The sequence below is a fragment of the Eptatretus burgeri genome, chromosome 14, assembly GCF_056783735.1.
Source record: "Eptatretus burgeri isolate ZD-2024b chromosome 14, Ebu_testis_v1, whole genome shotgun sequence".
Classification (NCBI taxonomy): domain Eukaryota; kingdom Metazoa; phylum Chordata; class Myxini; order Myxiniformes; family Myxinidae; genus Eptatretus; species Eptatretus burgeri.
The window spans coordinates 23795650-23815137 of record NC_140974.1 but is presented as its reverse complement, the minus strand read 5'-3'; the positions used below and the strand labels follow the sequence as shown (position 1 = coordinate 23815137).

Here is a 19488-nt window from a genome sequence, read left to right as displayed (position 1 = left end):
GACAGCAGCTGACAAATTAAGAGCAGGCCTGAATATTAATACCTCGTCCAGCATTGTGCGCAGAAGGCTGATTGCAGCACGTCTACATTGTAGAGTCACAGCAAAGAAACTATTACTGAGACCACAGAATAAGGTGAGAAGACAAATTTGCAAAGCAACACCACAATTACGTGATCCAACAATGGAATCGGGTACTCTGGTCTGATGAATAGAAGTTTGAACTTTTTGGACCAAGGAGATGACAGTTCGTACGCCGAAGACCTGGATAACGTTACAACACATGTTGTTGCCTACTGTTAAACATGGGGAGCCTCTGTAACTGTCTGGGGTTGTATCTCAGCTTTTGGTGTAGGTTAAAATCAATGGGACGCTAACAAAATATAAGTACAAGCAGATACTGCAGCACCATGCAATTCCTACGGAAATCATTTAATCGGAAGAGGATTCATTTTCCAATGAGATAATTATCCAAAACACAATTTCAATGCAGTAAAACAGTGTTTGGAGAACAACACTGTATCTGTTGTGCTCCAAGTGTTACAAAGGCCACCCCAGAATCTGGACATGTCATGTGGGATTACCTGGAAAAAGAGAAGAACAAGAGGAACCCAACTAACCTTAGAGAACTGTGGAATGTACTGCAGGATATTTGGCACAATATTCCTGTAAAAGTGCTTCAGTCATACACAGGAAGTATGGGTAAAAGAGTGATGGCACTCAAGAAAGTAAAGGGCAGACATACAAAGTATTGACTAATCTATCTATATAATTCCAGCAGTGTGTGTTTGTGTGTGTGTGTGTGTGTATGTGTGTGAGTGTGAGTGTGAGTGTGAGTGTGTGTGTGTGTGTGTGTGTGTGTGTGTGTGTGTGTGTGTGTGTGTGTGTGTGTGTGTGTGTGTGTGTGACCACTGTTTCTCGACAACCACTGGTCCAATCTAATTGAAACTTTCCAGGTATATTGCTGGGGTCCTGTGGATGTGCCTTTTCAAGGTTTGATATTAATCGGACAAGTGCTTCCCAAGTTATGGCCATTTATTTACCAACCAATGACATGACGCGTTGCTGCATATGCGTGGCTGCGTAGGCCGGTGTGCAGCCGGCCAACGATGACGTCACGGGCCGTGCCGGTTACATGGCAGCCAATGTCATGGCAAGCAAAGACAGGGAGGTAAACTTGATTTAATTTGGATTTTAATTAACTCTGTGTGTGGAAGTGTGGTTGTCGCGAGGACGCGAGAGCGAAGGAATGGCCTGTGTTGTTGTCGTTTCTGGTTCGCGGTTTGAAAGTTTTTTTTTTGTTTTTTTTGCACGTGTGGCCACGCACGTATGGGCACGTGAGAGCAAAGGAATGGCCTGTGTGGTTGTTGTTTGTGGCACGAGGTTTGAAAGGTTTTTTTTGTTTGTTTGCACGTACGGCCACGCACGTACGGCCACGCACCTACGGGCACGCACCTATGGGCATGCACTAGTATTATAAAATGACACAGTTCTTATTACTTATTAAAGCAGTTTGTTTCATGCACATTTATAAATTCTGTTAATTTACAGTAACAAACACATGCAGTATGACTGTTATCACTGTTAATTTGATGAATATATTCTAAAATATGAAAATCATGGGAATAATCCAAATTTCTGCACAGAATTTTGTGTGTGTGTGTGTGTGTGTGTGTGTGTGTGTGTGTGTGTGTGTGTGTGTGTGTGTGTGTGTGTGTGTGTGTGTATGTATGTATATATATATATATATATATATATATATATATATATATATATATATGTATATATATATATATATATGTATATGTGTGTGTATATATATATATATATATATTTATATACATGCAGGAACATGCCTTGAATACAAAGCACAAGTCATGAATCATGGCCTGTTCATGTGGTGCTGAAACAGGGAGGGCCAGCAGTCTCCTGAAGCCTGGCAGAGAATGTATGGCCGCTGTTCTGGCAATGAAATCTATCATATCCAACTGGGAGAGAGCAAGTTCTTCGGGGAATATGAAGGGAAAAGCTTCACCTTTGCCTCATTTCATGCACACAAGAAGTAAGATTTTACCTTTTAGAATTATGTAGCAGAAATGTCCTTTTGACAATATCAAGTATTATAAACAGCTCCCCCATAGGCAATCTTTTCACATTTGCACTTTTAAAGTTTTCATGCAAAATGAAATTGCTCATGAAAGGAGCACTTTTAGTGGGTGGGAAATTACAATAATATTTGGTATTCACAGACATGTCCAGCAAGGATGCTTAAAACATGTAACTGGTTGGTTTTCACTATGTTCATGTGTTTCTGGTTCCAATGATATCTCATCATTGCATGCATTCTGGTGGCTGTGATTGACAGGTACGGTGTTTGCCTCATTGGAGCAAGGCAGGTGGATAGCAACAGCATCCTGTTGAATCCCGGACCAAGGCACATTATGAGTTCTTCAGACACCTGCTTCTACATCAATGTCACAAAAGAGGAGAATTCTGCATTCATCTTTAAACAACAAGAAGAAATGAGCAATGCAGGGCACAATGGTCTAACCTTCTCTGGTGCAGCACAGATCCCTGTGCAGAGTGTTCTTGCCAGCTTGGGTATGCTATCCCAAATGTTAAAAAACCGTTTATTTATAATTTTTTGTAACTGACTTTGATAATGGATCATAAATGCTATATTATAATGGTTGCCCTCCACTTGTCTCATCATTACTTATCCTTGTGTCTTGTGAATCCATCAGGCTCAGTGGCAATGGGCCTTCAAAATACTGACTACCACAGCAATCAAGACCTGTGTGCTACCGCAGGTGGACCAAATTTAACTCTGCCCGTACACTGCGGTGGTGCTGGCGGGCAAGGAACCGGTTCCGGTAGTCGTAGACCAAGCATTGCTCCTGTGCTGGAGTTGGGAGACCCTGGTGGAGCCTCACTCCTGCCCCCTGAACTCCTGAGCGACCCTTCTGAGGATGAAGCCAACCAATCGGATGGCGAGATACCAAGCGGATCAGGGTGAAATTTGATTTGCCAGATTTCTGCCTTTTGGAAGATTTACAGCCCCCCCCGCCCCTCCCCTCACCTTCTTAAAATTGTTTGATTAAAATAGAGGATTATATCATCACCTCTGAAACTATAATAACACCAAACTGGTGTTGATTTGTCATGCTTCGTTTCACATCATTCAATCCAATAGTTTAATCCATTCAAATCATTAATTTATTTTTTGCACTTGCACACATGGAGAATGAATGTTAATTTCCACTTATTTGTTTCATCTAATCTCACACTTGTATATCTCGATATGCTTTGCATGAGATTGTTGGCACACCTATCATAAATGCCAATCATTATTATCAGAATAATCTCTATTACCTTTATTAAAACAACAAAATGCTCGTTGTCTTCTTCCCATGAGCAATTCAATGGGTCGTGTGAATGAAGAAACGTAGGATAAAACATTATCTGTCAAGAGATGGATGGCACAGAGACAAATTATCAAAAGAAGACAAAACGACAGCAATGAAAAATAATGAATGCTGGGGGGTTTTCTGTGACTTGAGCTATACAAATAGAAACAAATTAATATTCTTGTAATGCAGATATCACTGCAGACCTTGGATGAACCGTCCTATTCGGAAGAAATTAATTTATTGTGAAGCTTGCAAAATCGTTTGACCTCGCGGTCTTTGGCAGTACCGAGAAAAAGCACTTGTGGGCAATGCTTTTTACCCATTCCTACATGAGAAATTGTCTGCTTTAGCGTTTAAACATTGTCCTTATGCTTGTTGAGCACGTCGGTTCAGCTGGTTCAGGTGTGCTTCGTGTTCCATATCAGCTTTATACCAGCTCCGGTGGTGTAATGGTTGGAGCTGTCCACTTTGAGTCTGGGAGGTTGGTGGTTCGAACCCTGGCCAATTTATATAAAAGACTTTAAAAATGGTATGTGATGTTTCCTCACTTGATGATCAGTATTTAAAAAGGATATAGTACAGAAAGGCAACCATAAGGTGGCAATAACAGTGCAGGCTCTGATGGGCCTAATGGCCTCCTCCTGTGTCAAATTCTTTCTTGTAAGCCATAAGGGAGGTCATATTAATATAAAAGAGAAGCTTGTTTTTAAATGATGAACTGATATTCAGCCTGGTAAATGATTCGTGCATTTTATATATCAATATAACACCTCACAAGGAACTTAATCACAGCAAGCCATTATAGGCCCATCAAGCCTGCACAATTGTTTCCACCCAATGGATGTTTTTCCATGCTCTATCGTTTTCAAATCCTGAGCATTAAACAAGGAAAGCAGCACGTACCATTATTATTATTATTATTATTATTATTATTATTTTTTTTTTTGTAATTTTTTGTAATTTTTTTGTAAATTTTTTTTTGTAATTTTTTTGGAATGTCTCTGGCAATGTCAGCTTCAAACTACTGACCACTAAGACTCAGCGAGGATGCTCGAACCATTGCAGCACCGAGTCTGGTTGATTCGCCTTTCATGCTTTTCAATCGTTTAACCTTCTTTGATTCGGTGCTGATTTTTCAAAATTGCCAAAAGTTTGTTTATATCTGCCCAGCGAATTTGTTAAATACAGTATATATTTTTTATTGCAATCAGAAAATAAAGAGCAACATCATTACCTGTTGTAGTCCAAATGATTACATCATCAATCGATATTTATCGTACTATAATCTAGGCACCAATTATTCGTCTTCTCCAATAGCCTAATTTCTGATCATCAATTTGGATTCAGACCAGGTCACTCTACCCAAGACTTGATGCTCCTGCTTTCTCAACAATGGATGGAGGTCCTCAATGCCAGACATGAGATTAGAGTCATCTCCCAAGACATATCACATGCTTTTGATATGGTCTGGCACCCCGCCCTGCTCACCAAACTCTCTTCCAATGGTATCCAAAGGCAATCTCCACTCATAGCTCGCAGATTTCCTCTCCTGTCATAGTCAATGTGTGGCTCTTAATGGAATTCTCTCATCCCCTCTTCCTGTCCAGGTTGGAGTTCCTCAAGGCAGTGTTCTGGGTCCTGTGTTTTTTGTCGTTTTCATCAATGATCTCTCTGACTCTCTGGAAAAACCTCTACATCTCTTCGCTGATGACTCCACCCTCTGCCGTACCATCGGTCATCCCTCAGACCGGCAAGCAGCAGCTTCTTCGCTCACTGCTGATCTGGATAAAATCACAAACTGGTCCAACACATGGAACATGTCTTTCAGTCCGGACAAATCTCACACTCTCACGATGTCTCTTCGAAAGGACTGTTTAGAAAATCTCCCCATCCACTTTCTCAACAATCCTCTGGAAGAAGTCCTTTCTTTCAAGTTTCTGGGTCTCACTATCTGCCATGACCTTTCCTGGGAAAGCCACATTTCCAACCGGGCCTCCAAAGCCAGTCGCCGACTGGGCATCCTCCATCATGCAAAGTCCTTCTTTGGCACACCTGAGCTCCTGATCGTGTACAAAGCTGTCATCTGCCGCCTAATGGAGTACTGCTCTCCCGTCAGGGTTGGTGCTCCTGCCTCCCACCTTTCTCGGCTTCACACTGTGGAAACGAAGGCATTTAGGATCATATGCGTCTCCCACGATGAGGCTGAGTCTTTTGGTCTCTCACTTTCTCACCATAGGCAGGTCGGTGATCTTTCTGTCTTCTACCGTCTCCTCTCCGGCCTCGCCCCCCTGTTCTGCTGCTCTGTGTGCGATCTGTCCCCCCCACCCCCCTTATTTAAAATTAAGAATCACTGCTCACCTTCATTCTTTCATTCCTCTTTTTTCTTGCCTTTGGAATAAACTCCCACACTCTCTTGAATCCCACTCTTCCCTCCATGTTGTCAAATCAGCAGTTCTTCACCATCTCATCTTCTCCCATCCAAAACTATAATCTTTTCTACCCCCATTCATCCACCCCAAACCCACCTCCTTCAAATTCCCTGGTTTCCTTCCTGAAAGTCCCTGTAGTGTCTATGTTATTTACCCTGTGTACCCCACCCCATCCCTCTCCCTTCCACAGATCTCCTAAGGCCTCTGTTCCCCACTGTTTTTTGCTTTCCTCTCCCACCCTTCTTGTCCCCTGCTTCCCTTGTAATACATTATGTGTTAGCTCTTATATGAGCCTCGACATTGTATACATCTTTATATATTGTTGCGAATTCGCACCCGCCGGCGTGCGGACGGCCACGTAACTCGGATCGTGGCACGTCGCCCACCGGACGGACAATTCAGTCGTGACCCTCTGAGACCAACGCCAGGAGCTAGTCACGGGTGGGGGTTTAACCTCACCACTATCATGCCAATTGCCCACCCGCGCAGGATAGGGTCGCTTGCCAAATTCGATCTACCTAAGTACCTGCGCGAATGGTCGACCGGGCAACTGCACCTCGCCGCAGGTCGACTCCGGACACGGGTCGCTTGGGCGGCCCGTTCCGTGCTATCGGGATAACCGAGCGGTGTTATCGCTGACCTGGACGGTTCAGATTAATTACCGGGCGTATTAAGCCCACTACGAACCCTTTACGTGAAGCAGGATGGAGGGTCAATAAAGAATATACGAAGCGAAACGGGAAAACAGTTCACACAATGCACATTTATTATGCGACACACGGAAAGCACACATATACAGCCAAACAGTCAAAATGCACATATAGCAGTTAAAACAAAAGAAACAATGACGCAGAGTTACTACCGAATACGCGTACACACGGCAACACTTATACAGTTCTACTTTACAGATGGTGCCAACAACATTCATTCGAAAGCAAAAGAAAAGGCCACCCTCATAGACAAGGGGGCAGACGGAGCCCGTGGGCCTTTATGGCGTGGGACTTGGCAGACCGAACGAGTCCCACGAGACCCTTGCAGGTTACCTGCACCCTCGCGGTGCGATGGTGGGCGAGCTCTCTCCGGCGCTCCTTGTACGAACGCGCAGGTCCGCGCGACACAGCTGGCAGAGCGGCGCCTCCAGTGCGCGTCCCCTCCGCGACGTCCGGACTCTCCACCGACTGCAAGCTCCAACGAGCGGGTCGCTCTACGGACCGCTTCTCCAAGACCCAGATGGGCAGAAGACCATGAACCGCTGACTGACACTGACACTCTCACCGACCGCCCTGACCTGACCTCTTCTGACCTGACCTCTTCTGACCTGACTTCCTCTGAGCGGCGCCTCCGTGCGCCCTTTTATTTCCCCGGCACCCCGCCCCTCTCTTCGCGGCACGCAAGGGGGGGGGGCATTCCACTCGAGAAATCAGGGTGGGAGTTGAGTTCCAACCGTCATTCTTGTTTACCAGGGCAATCGGGGTGGGAGTTGTTGTTGTTCCCCTTTTGTGTTCGTGGAGACGTTGATGGTTGCTGGCGGAGTGGTGAGGATGGCGTGCTTGTTGAGAGGCAGGTGTGGTTGTGGTTGTTGTGAAGCGGCGTTGTGGTTGGTGGTTGTTGTGTGATGGCGGTTGAGACGTGGTTGGTTCAAAATAAAGATAGAACAGAAAAACGCCTAACTCAAAGCGTCGCAGCCCAAATTAATCACATAAATTCCCTCTAAACAATGGGTTTGGGGCTAACTACACATGTACTTAGAGTTATCTCACCTACGGGCCCTGAATGGTGGTTTGCGAATTTCCATAGCCGTTACAATATGAATATAAATGCACCAACCGAAACATTCTCCTAACTTTGTAAATTGTCATCTCAGGTGGATCCGGGGTTACCCTCCCAACTCCCCATACATTGGAAGTTCACCCACCCTTTGCCATCTCACATTGGAGAAGGTCCATTTGTGCTGTCTCCGGCTGGACAAGGTGATGAGGGTGCTTCATTCAGTCAAGTGCCGATTCTCCTCATTATCCTGAAGGCCATTTTTGTTTTTCTGGGATTCATTTTGCGATGTCAATGCCAAGTCTGCTGCACTGTCTGTATTTTGGTTGTGAATATCCAAGATCCCTTTGCACTCTTCGAAAATAATATGCCATTGAGTGCTTGAGTTCTGACCAAATTCCTCATTTGAGGTTAGCTGTATCATTAGCAAGACCTTCAGTCGATGGGGGTGCTAGATTGTGGAGATGGCACAGGCATGGTTGACCAAATGGCCTCTCAGTTTTCCATACGCTTACTCATACTTGTGGTATGTTGTTAGTTCCTGATGTTATGCCTAATGCATTGATGACCCCTCTTCTTGGAACACCATGTGATCTGTAGTTATTAAGAAAATCTCTGAATTATATTGCCTCTGTAAGTATTTCCTTAGTAACCACACAATGAGCATATTAGCCTTGTTTTTGTGTAATATTGATGAGCTGCTGTATCTTAATGTGGCTGTGTGGTTGAACTAGGTCTCCCCAAAGCCTAATCAAAAGAGGTCACTGTTACAAGGATGTTGTGTAGAAGTAAATTCAGGGGTAAGTTGAGTAAGGCAACATATCCTTCTCGGTCATGGCTGCATGTTCAGTTTCCTGAACACCTATTACCCGATACTGTCCTCTGATGGTCTATCAGGCAATATCAAATAAATGTCCATTATAATGAACAAAATCGATGAGGAGGATTGAACCGATGGAAAGTTAAGATGTTGTAAAAGCTTTATATACATTATACTTTACATAGTGCAGCTATTTTGCAGATATGTTGGTGTTGTGGCTTGTGCTACCTCTTTCCCACTAAGAAGCACAATTAATGACTGGCCACTTAATGTGGTTTTTAGCATTTCCATTTATTGATCTGTTTGTGTTTACCGATCGAAAATCGACTGCCACTCCAAAGTGGCAGTAAAAAGAGTACAGTCAGTCGACAAATCACCAAATGTGAAGGGCTTCAAAATTATTGGATCCAGATGCGGATCCAGATTTTCCCCCAAATCGAATAATTTAGTTTGTTTCACATACCCAAGCTCTCCACGAAGATTCATCTGAATCCGTCCACAACTTTTGAGATATCCTGTTGACAAACAACCAAGAAAGATGTCATGCATAGCACGATACCTGCGAAATCCAAAAAACAAATTTGATCTAAAAAAAAATTGGTAGTTGAGTTCAATGATGAAATATGCAACTCTTCAAATTTCAAGTGAATCGGATGAAAATTGTCAATTTTAGAATTTTTGCCTATGCTGACCTTTAGGCCTTGTTGACCTGAAAAATAATTGGTTGTTGAATTCAGTGACCTGAAATATAAATGTTCTTCAAATTTTAAGTCAATCAGATGAAAATTGAGAATTTTAGAAATCTCACCTAAGTTGTTGATCGTTGGCCTTTGTCGACCTTTTGGCCTATATTGACCTCGAAAATAATTAGTCGTTGGATTCATTGATAAAATATGCAACTCCTCCGCAAATTCCAAGTCAATTGGATGAAAATTGACAATTTGAGAAGCTCCGCCTATTCTGACCTCAAAAATAATTGGTTGGTTGAATTCAGTAATGTGAAGTATAAATCCTGTTCAAATTTCTAGTCTGTCGGATGAAAATCGAGGAATTTAGAAATTCGACAAAGTTGTTGACCTTTGGCCTATGTTGACCTTTTGACCTCAAAAACAATAGGCCTCTTGCTTATGATTAACTCCACCATGTGGTTTCATGAAGATCAGTTTCAAATTATGACCTGTTGGTGACAGACAGACAGACAGACAAAGAGACAGAAAGAATAATGCATGCAATAAACCAATATACTTGAAAAATCTTCGATTTTCACAAGTAACTAACAGACAGACAGACAGGGGTGAAAACATAACCTCCATTCACCTTTGGTAGTGGAGGTAAAATTAAGGAACACACCAATTATTGCAGTTGCCATTTAGGTAAGGCTCAGATCTGACATTTGGACCACCAAAATGGTCTTCATCTGGTCTCACCAACTGCTGAGTGCAGTCATGTGGTGCCCCCCTCTCCCCCACATCAGGTCCCCACTCTTCCCCTGGGAGGGTACTTAACACCTGACATGATGCCGACATAGTCCTGGATGCATCCGTCATCAGTTACCCTCGCCGAAGGAGAGGTTATTACGTTTGGGTCAATTTGTCTGTTTGTTTGTAACTTGCAGAATCGAGGATTTTTCAAGTATATTGGTCTCTCGATTTTGTAATTTTGTCTGTTTGTCTGTCTGTCAATCGCCTACAGGTGACAATTTTAAACCGACCTTCACAAAATTTCACCACATGGAAGAGTTTGGCATAAACAAGAAGTTTGTCATATCCAAAGCATAGGCCAAAGGTCAACAATCTAGGTGAGATTTCTAAAATGCTCAATTTTCTTCCGATTGATTTGAGATTTGAAGAGGATTTATATTTCAGGTCACTGAATTCAACCAGCCATTATTTTGGAGGTCCACACAGGTCAATTAGGTCAACATTGGCCAGATTTCTAAAATTGTAAATTTTCATCCGATTCACTCAAAATTTGAATAGAGTTGCATATTTGGTCATTAAATTCAACCACCAATTATTTTTGAGGTCAAATTTGTCTTTTGGATTTTGCATGTATCATGCTCTGCACGACTTCTTTTTCTTTCTATTCTGTCTGTCTGTTTGTCTGTCTGTTTGTCTTTCTGTTTATCACCAACAGGTCACAATTCTAAATAGATCATCATGAAACGTTACCAAGTTGGCGAGTTAGTCTTAATTGAGAAGCCGATTGATTTTGAGGTCAAAGGTCAAAGGTCATCTTGAGGTCAAATTTCTAAAATCGTCATTTTTCATCCGATTGACTTGAAATATGAACAAGATTTGCATATTGTCACTGAATTTGGAAACAAACTATTTTTGAGGTCAAAAGGTCAAAGTTCAACTCAAGGTCAAACTTCTAAAATCAATTTTTCTCTGAAAAAGTCAATTTTCATCTGATTGATTTGAAGATTAAACAGCAATTTTAGTGCATTACTGAATTGGGAAACCTACTATTTTTGAGATCAAAAGGTCAAAGGTCAACTCAAAGTCAAACTTCTAAAATCATCAATTTTTAACTGAAAAAATCATCAATTTACATCCTATAAATTTGAAAGTTGAACAGGATTTCCATGATGCATCACTGAATTGGGGAAGCAACTATTTTTGAGGTCAAAAGGTCAAAGATCAACTCAAGGTCAAACTTCAAAAATCATCAATTTAAATCTGAAAAATAAATTTTCATTCGATTGACCTGAGCATTGATTAAGATTGTCAATTTTAATATGAATGAAATGGACAATTTGATATATTCATGGCAACCTTTGGAGAGGGGCATGGATTTTGCAAGTGTTTGCTGTTGCTCTGCATGATGTTGTTTTCTTGTTTGTTTGTTGTTGTCCACACAGAACTTTAGTGTTTTTCTCCACAAACGCTTGCCGGATTGAGAAGAAATTATCAGCATAGGATTGACTACTCATGCAGAATGTTTTAAATGTAATTATGACATCATAGGTCATATGGTGTGGCAGCCATTTTGGAAAAATGTGAAAATTTTGGACCTCTGTATCTCCGAAACTGCAGCAAGGAAAAAATTAAAACTTGGCACATGGCAAATACTCCTCATGGGGAATCATTATGATATTTTATGATATCAGGTACCTTCATTATGATGTCATAATTGCACATGTAGAATGCTACATCTTATCAGTATGAAAACTTTTGAGGGTCATCTCGAGATAAAATGGTCCACAGAAAATTTTTTGATGATGTCATCAGTCACGTGATTCAGCAGCCATATTGTTGTTTTTTTAGATCCTCATGGAGGATCTCTAAGTCTTACTCATGTTGTTTTTTCATCTTCTTCTTGTGGACGTTTTTGTTTCATAACCTACAGTTTTCATCGAAACGTCCTGAAACTTGGCATATATATCTATAAATATATATATATATATATATATATATATATATATATATATATATATATATATATATGTAAAAATATCCTGCGCAGACAGTAACCATCTCCGATTTTGAAAATTCCTCCGAGAAAAAAAAGTTATGACATCAAAATATCTCCGCTAATGTTCATCGCCTAAAAAATTATCTCCGAAACTAGGCAAGGTTTTTCAATTCTGTTTGCGGGAATTGAACAGGGCATTAGCAGAGATGAATTACCGCACATATGATACATCACTATGACGTCATATCAATTTTTATGACGTCATTCCTATTTTTTGACATTTTTTGTTTCACAACCCAGAGTTTTCATCGGATCTTCGTGAAACTTGCCAGGTATATGCAGAAAGCCCACGCGCAGGCAGTAACCATCTTTGATTTTGGAAATTCTTCCTAGAAAAAAGTTTACATCATAATATCGCCGCTAATGGAAATCGCCTCAAAATTATCCCCGAAACTAGGCAAGCTGTTTGAATTTTGTTTGCGGGAATCAAGCCGGGCATTAGCACAGATAATTTATCGCAAACATGATACATCACAATGATGTCATATTCGTTTTTATGACGTCGTCATTAAGAGGACGAGGATCTTAGCTCATTTGACCTTGTTAAAAAAAGAAACAATCAAAAATCTTCTCTGAAGTGGCTGAACAGATCGAGGCAAAACTTTGAAAATATGTCCGCCTATTCATGAGGACAAATGGTTCACACATATGAGATCATAGGTAACATGGTTTGGCAGCCACGTTAGATTTACCCTAAAACCTATAAAAAATCTTCTTCTCCAGAACAGCTTGACAGATTGAGGAGAAACTTCAAAAAATATCTTCTGCAAGCCATGGAAGTACAAATTTGTTCAGGAATAATTGATAGGTCACATGGTTTGGCAGCCATATTGGATTGCAGACAAATATTAAATAATGTTTTCTCTGGAACTGCTTAATCAATCAAAGTAAAACATCGCAGTTATGACCTAGTAGTGATGGGGAATACATGTTTTAAATTTCAATTTGATCGGACGCATGGTCTGGCAGTCAGAATTATTTAATTTTTTGATCTGGGTTGTATTTTTATTATTTTTATTTTATTTATGAATGGGGCTCACTTGGCTGTGCATGGATGGGTTTGAGGGTAGAGGAGTAGCAGTTGAAATGCAAATCCTATCCATGTTCCTCCTGTTGACTTTATCTTTGCTTTTTGCTTGTTTGTGTTCCTTCTGATGACTCTAATGCAGGACTGTACTACATAGTTGGCTTTCCATTGGATTTGAATTGAATTGATTTTATTCCCATTCTAAATAAAATTGAATAAACATGTAACATGTCATGGGTCAGGGTCAGGTGTCCAATCAGAGCACGGTTACATCAAAGTGGGACGTCTTGGTATCCGGTCATCATTGTCAGCAATTATAAAGTGGAAATTCTAGTTATGTCTCTTATTAATTATGTTGCACATCAGTACCCAAACGCCACGCAAAATACACCACACAAAATACACCACACAAAACTACACAAACACCACACTAAAGAATTCCTGTTGAGGGTCTGCAATCTCTGATTGCTCTTTTTCTCGTTCAGATTGTAGTGTGCCCCTCTCATATTTAATAACTTCCTAGTTAATATCAGTGTACCACTCCATAGCCAATCATCTTTGTTCTCATACTATTGAAAGCAGATGTCTTAACTGCTAGCATAGTAATTTCACTTGTATTTAAGAGAAGGCTTCTTTTTACTCACTGTATCCTTTCAACATTCAGTGGAATATTTCTTCAAAATAATGACCTTCTACTTTTTATCCCTATCACTTCTTCCATGTAGGGCTGTGAGCACAACAGTTTTGAGGACGCCAAGGCATATGGCTTCAAAAATAAAATCATAATCGTCTCCGTGGAAACAGCCGGGAACGGACTATACAATTTCATCGTTCCACTGCGGGCCTACTACAGGCCTCGTAGAGAGCTCAATCCCATCGTCCTTCTCTTGGACAATCCGTAAGTGCTGTTTTCTAACCTTTCTCTCTGGAAAGCCCTCATTTTCTCTTGCTGACCAAGCTTTCAGGGTGACACCTGTCCAAGACTTTTGCTTCAAATAATACAGGCATGCACACTTTCCATTGTGGATCATTGTTTCTGGTAATCTAAAGGAGAGATGTCTCTTTTTTCACTTCCTCTTATTTACCTTTCAACATCAACAAATAATGTCCATAACGAGATATAATTGGTGGAAGGATAGGAAACTCGTCCCTTGGAGATGCATTACTTACAGGGTTTCTGTAAATTGGCTTCAGAAATTTTACCCATTGTAAAGTCTTCTGTAGTTTTCATTTGTGGAACATTTCCAACATGCCTTCCAGCATGAAAGCAGGAGATTTAAAGCAAAATGAATCCTTCATATGGGCATACAGGAACCATGCAATTATATTATCATGTATTCTGTGCAAAAATAATGTTGAAAAGATGAAATATCCAGCTTGAAAATGTTTTTTTGAAGCTATTGCATTATCCAACTGCCATCGCTCAACATAATGTTAAATCCTTCAGGAATCTTGGGAATCATGCCTTAACAAATGAAATGTTGCAAGTGGAATAGTATCTTATTGAAAATAGTACAAAGACATCTACACACAGTCTTATGAAATTGAAACTGCCAAATTCAATCGGACTGAGAAATCAACCAGTGCTTTCTTTGGGAGACTTGGTGACAACACAAGATGTTGTTGGGTTTTTATTTCTGTCCTCGTCTGTTTCCCCCCATCACATGGAGAGATTTTGTTCCACTCCAAAAAGTAGTGATAAAAACTCAAATGTAACCTCCACCCCCACTCTTCTTCCCACACATAAAAGGCGTGGAGATATTAAGCCTATGGTTCACTGCCTGTACATTGTAGGTTGTGTTCGACGTTGCTTCTCCCCATGCTGTCATTATTATAGAGTAAGGTGGGACAAGATGCTCCTGTCAAGAGGTGTGGGAAATTTACCACCCTTCTCATCTCCTCACTCCTAGATAACCTCCTTCGTCATGGTTATATGGTCATTATCATGAAGTCTGCACCAGAGGGCTCTTTGGCTGATGGTATAGTGGGAAATTTCAAATAAAAAATGTCAGTTGTTAATCAGGGTGTCCACATTGAAATGAAACAACTTTGAAGCCTTATAACTTTTAATGTATAAATTTGAGAATGTTGAATGTTGGACAGTTTATTTTGTGTTTCAGATTGAATTATGATGACCCCACAAAAAAGGCAAGACGTGTATCATGGTTTTTCATTTCAATGTAAACACCCTATAGCCTGTGTATATGTTAATGATAGACTTGTAACCGTGATTGTTGAGAATGCGAATCAGAGAGTTTGGAGAAGGGGATTGAGGCTTTGTGAAGGGAGTTTGCGGACCTGCATTTGGGGGGTGGGGGGGGGATTGAAGCTTTGAGAAGGGGTTTGAAGACTTGGGATTGTGGGATGTGGTGACTGCTTTTGATGTTTATACATGGTACATACCTGGTAACCTCATTGGTATACATTTCTGTCTGTACTCTCACTGATGATTCGTCAATAGGTGATGAAACCAGTCTGGCAGCTGAGGGGGTGTGTGGCATTGTGATTCTCATGTGTGCACCATTTGTGAACATCTTTCCAGCTGTAGAGGAATGCTGGGAAGGGTTTGAAACAGCAAAGGACTTACCGTGGTAGTCTTACATGGTTGCTTTATGCAGCTTTATTGGCGGGAAAAGTCTATATATATATATATATATATATATATATATATATATATATATATATATATATATATATATATATATCTCATCATCATCATCATCATCATCATCATCATCAACGATGCTGTATACAATGTCTGCTCTGGCAAGGTAGTTTACTGGCTCGTGTTGCAATCCTGAATGGTTCCCCACTCCAACACAAGTGTGTGTGTGTGTGTGTGTGTGTGTGTGTGTGTGTGTGTGTGTGTGTGTGTGTGTGTGTGTGTGTGTGTGTGTGTGTGTGTGTGTGTGTGTGTGTGTGTGTGTTGGTGTTGTGTATTTCAAGCAGAAGCAAATTATGTGATGCATCATTTTCTCTGCCATTTATTTCTTCTTTTTCACTCTTTGTGCTAATTATTTTTTGTACATCAATTACGTCATTTCCACCACTTGGTACCTTACTTTATTCATTTTATTGTCTGAATAAGTACCTTGTCTGAATAAAATGCAATTTTCAATTACATTCAATTTCCATGTCATGAAGGATTTTTATTTAAAAATAAAATCTCATCGTGTTTTATGAAGAAGAATATAATCAAAATGAATAATAATTAGTAAGAAATTATGAAACAAACAAGGATGGGTAGAGATGAAAAAAATGACAACCATAAGCATAACATTTTGAAGGTAGAGGATTTATATCCCTTTCACCTGGGGTTTTGCATGTTCCATTTTCGGAGAAATGAACTGCTTCAGGCATTAATTTCAATGCTTATCAAAAAACATGATTTGCATAAATATCCTAAGAGTCAAGTGCTTTCATACCTTCTTCCATGGACGAGAACACGCTTTCCATGCAAAACACTCATTACACTGGACTAAATATTAGAATTCCCTCGTCCCAAGCATTAAACATGCCATGGTTAAGTCTCAATGTATTCAAATATAAACTTTTGTTGCATTCGTTTCAAGCCTACTCAGATGATTGATTTGTCATTATCGAGATAACCCTTCAAATAATTATTTTCTGCATTCAATTTGTTTATAAAACAGTACGAATCATAATTAAACCTTTTGAGTGCAATGTAAAACATCTCGAGATTATATTACATCTTCCAAATTATTTTCACCAATTCTGACTGGTGATGACTCCATCACTGTCGTCGTCGTGTCATTTACATTTGAAACTACAGCTGCAGATTTCATTATTTTCTTTGTTCCTACTTTATTTTCTTCTTTTTACCTCCACCACCGAAAGTGGACGTGATATCCTGCTTTGCTGTCACGCCACCACCATGGACGAATTGATTCGATTTTGGCGAAGATTCAAATCCGGATGAGAATTTATTTTTTAAATTATCATCTCGGAGAGATTGGGCCAAAAACGACATATAACACGATAGCTCAAACAGTTATAGACAGATTATGAGAAAAGCTGGTGAATGAGTTGGATAGGTGAACAAGAACAAACTGATTAAATTTTGGTTAAGGTCCAGAGGCAGATCCAGCCTATCAGTGGTATGCACCCCACCGAGTGCCATTCAAGTCTTTTTTTAGTTTTGTCTTCTGTGTTCGGACTGGTGTTGGCTTAACGGTCAGGGTGGCAAGCTTAAGATCTCAGTACCTTGAGTTCTAAGTCCCTGGACCCATTGAATGAACAGCAGGTGGGTTGACTCAACCTGTCATCCTTCTGAAGTTGGTGAAATGAGTTCTGGAAACGAGTTCTAGTGTGCTGGTAATAGGGGAACATTGCATCTGCAGCACAGCTGTGCTCCCAGAAAATGATGCAGCCACAGGCTGCATACAAATAAATAAATTAATTAATTAATTAATAAGCGTGTGTGATTTTTGTACATTGTTTGTTTTTTCAGCTTAAAATTTTGCAATTCACAAAGGGGCCTAATATTAGCAAACATCTGCGTATCTCTCAGATTCTCCTACAACATTGTACAAGCAGTCATCATTGGTGTTGATTTCTTGATATTTTCATTGCTTCATTTGTGTGAGCATGATTGCTTTGACTGTACATGTACACAGAAACATTATTGTAGTGAAGAAATACGTGGAAAAAAATTATATAAAAAAAAAACAATAAAAGGTTTTAAAAACTATGACTGGTGAGGCATTGCGCATTGTAAAGGGCAGGGAATTCCACAGTCTCAGAGCACAGCTGAATAATTCTCAATCACTAAAAGTCTTTATTCATTCTAATCCTTGCTTTTTCTTCTCTTTTATCTCTTTTCCTCTCTATTCCTTTCACTATTTATCTCTCTAAGGAGAAATGAATTTTTGCAGAAATTTTTCTGTAAGGCTCACTTAGCTTGCACATGGAAGGGTTTGAGGGTTGTGGAGTAGCGGCTGAAACTAGAATCCTACAAGGTTCCTCCTGATGACTCCATCTTTTCTCTTTACTTCTTCAGGTTCCTTCTTGGTCTTCTGTTTGATTCTATTCAATGAGATGTTTGTGGATAATGTACTTGCGGTTTCTCCATTGTAATACATGTTTAAATGGATGACCTTAGCCGCTCATTAAGGTGTACACATAAAGTCGGTGAACTTCACAGTTTAAACTCAACATAACAGTTTAAGGAGGAAGTGTTTCAAAATATACAAATTTCGTTTATCCATAAAAAACATCTTAAAATTATTTGACAAACAGAATAATCTCAAAAGGCCGAAGTTGCACACCTATAAGCATCCTCAAAATTAAATGAGGACTTTGAAATGAACTTTTTGTCCCTGCGTGCTTTCCAATTTGCGGCCCATACATAAACACACGGAAATTATTTTGAAGTATTTCGGATGCTTTTCTAATCAAGATATTTTAATGAGTTAATTAAAAAATATTTAATAACCCATGTTGCATTTCAGAATAAAAGTTATGTGCTTCAACTGTTGCAAAGTCTGTACTTTAAAATTCGATTTGTGCAACTTTTGTTACCTTGTCCATAATTTAACCACATTGCTATTATGCAATTATGTCGGTGATGACATCAACAGTTGGTTGAGAGGGTTTTACTTTTGCTTGCCTTCTCTGTTATATTCTTGACTCCTGAACATGATACGCCACTCCAGACCCAACCATCATTTCCTGGATGCAATCAGCTTCTTCCCTATGGTGTACTACATGGTTGGCTCCATCGACAAGTAAGGACTCTCAGACAATTAGTAAACAATAGAGATTATTGATCTTTCATAAAAGTGGCATAAATATTGTTAAATTGGGAATACCAGAAGACTGTTGGTTCTTATAATGGATGGCATTTGTCTGAGGCCTTGTCAGCCTCATTCCATGATGAAAGACAGTGTTGGAATTCATAGACTCAATGGTTATACGGATTTGGGGAGAGTCATACTTGTTAGCTTGCTGAGTTTGATAAAATGGTGCCTCTTGTTCTGTAAGTAAATAAAAAAAACGTTTTTTTTGAAATCTTTGAGAATAACTTCAACATAACATTGTGTATAAATATGCATGTGGTTTGTGATTCATTCATAATAAAAGTCATAAGAATAGCATGAACATTTATGTGTGGTGTTACCCTTTCAGCCATGGTCTTACTTGTTGTGGCCTGATGTATTGTGACATTATTTACTGTGGCAAGACTTCCTGCATAACCTTGCATGGCCTAACGTGACTGCAGCCTGGACAACTTGCTCCAATGTGGAATCATCCAAGCAGACAACATGGTGGTAGTGGACAAGGAGAGCACGATGAGTGCTAAGGAGGACTACATGGCTGACACTAAGACCATTGTTAATGTGCAGACCATGTTCAGGTGTGGTTCCCGATGCACAGAGACCGAGTCTCAATCACAATTGGCGTTGATTCTGAGTATGATCACCAAGTGATATCCTGCTTTGCTGTCATACCCAGCCTTATCTCATTTGCCAATACAACTGCTCTTGTTTTCATTGTTGCTCTTATTTGTCATTCGTCTAATGCGGAAGTATTTATGAATCA

The 19488-nt window shown here is 40.1% G+C and overlaps 1 protein-coding gene across 5 annotated transcripts in view; it reads left to right on the top strand.

Annotated features, from left to right (window-relative positions):
• The window catches only part of LOC147012792 (potassium channel subfamily T member 2-like), a 316478-nt gene that overhangs the window by 271768 nt on the left and 25222 nt on the right, over positions 1-19488 (top strand). For all 5 annotated transcript variants that reach the window (XM_085853982.1, XM_085853980.1, XM_085853985.1 and 2 more), the window contains 7 exons: positions 1910-2059; positions 2363-2598; positions 2742-3009; positions 7701-7806; positions 13653-13825; positions 18603-18674; positions 19169-19303. In XM_085853982.1, coding sequence (XP_085710108.1) covers positions 1910-2059; positions 2363-2598; positions 2742-3009; positions 7701-7806; positions 13653-13825; positions 18603-18674; positions 19169-19303 — 1140 coding nt within the window. The remainder of the gene's footprint in view (positions 1-1909; positions 2060-2362; positions 2599-2741; positions 3010-7700; positions 7807-13652; positions 13826-18602; positions 18675-19168; positions 19304-19488) is intronic.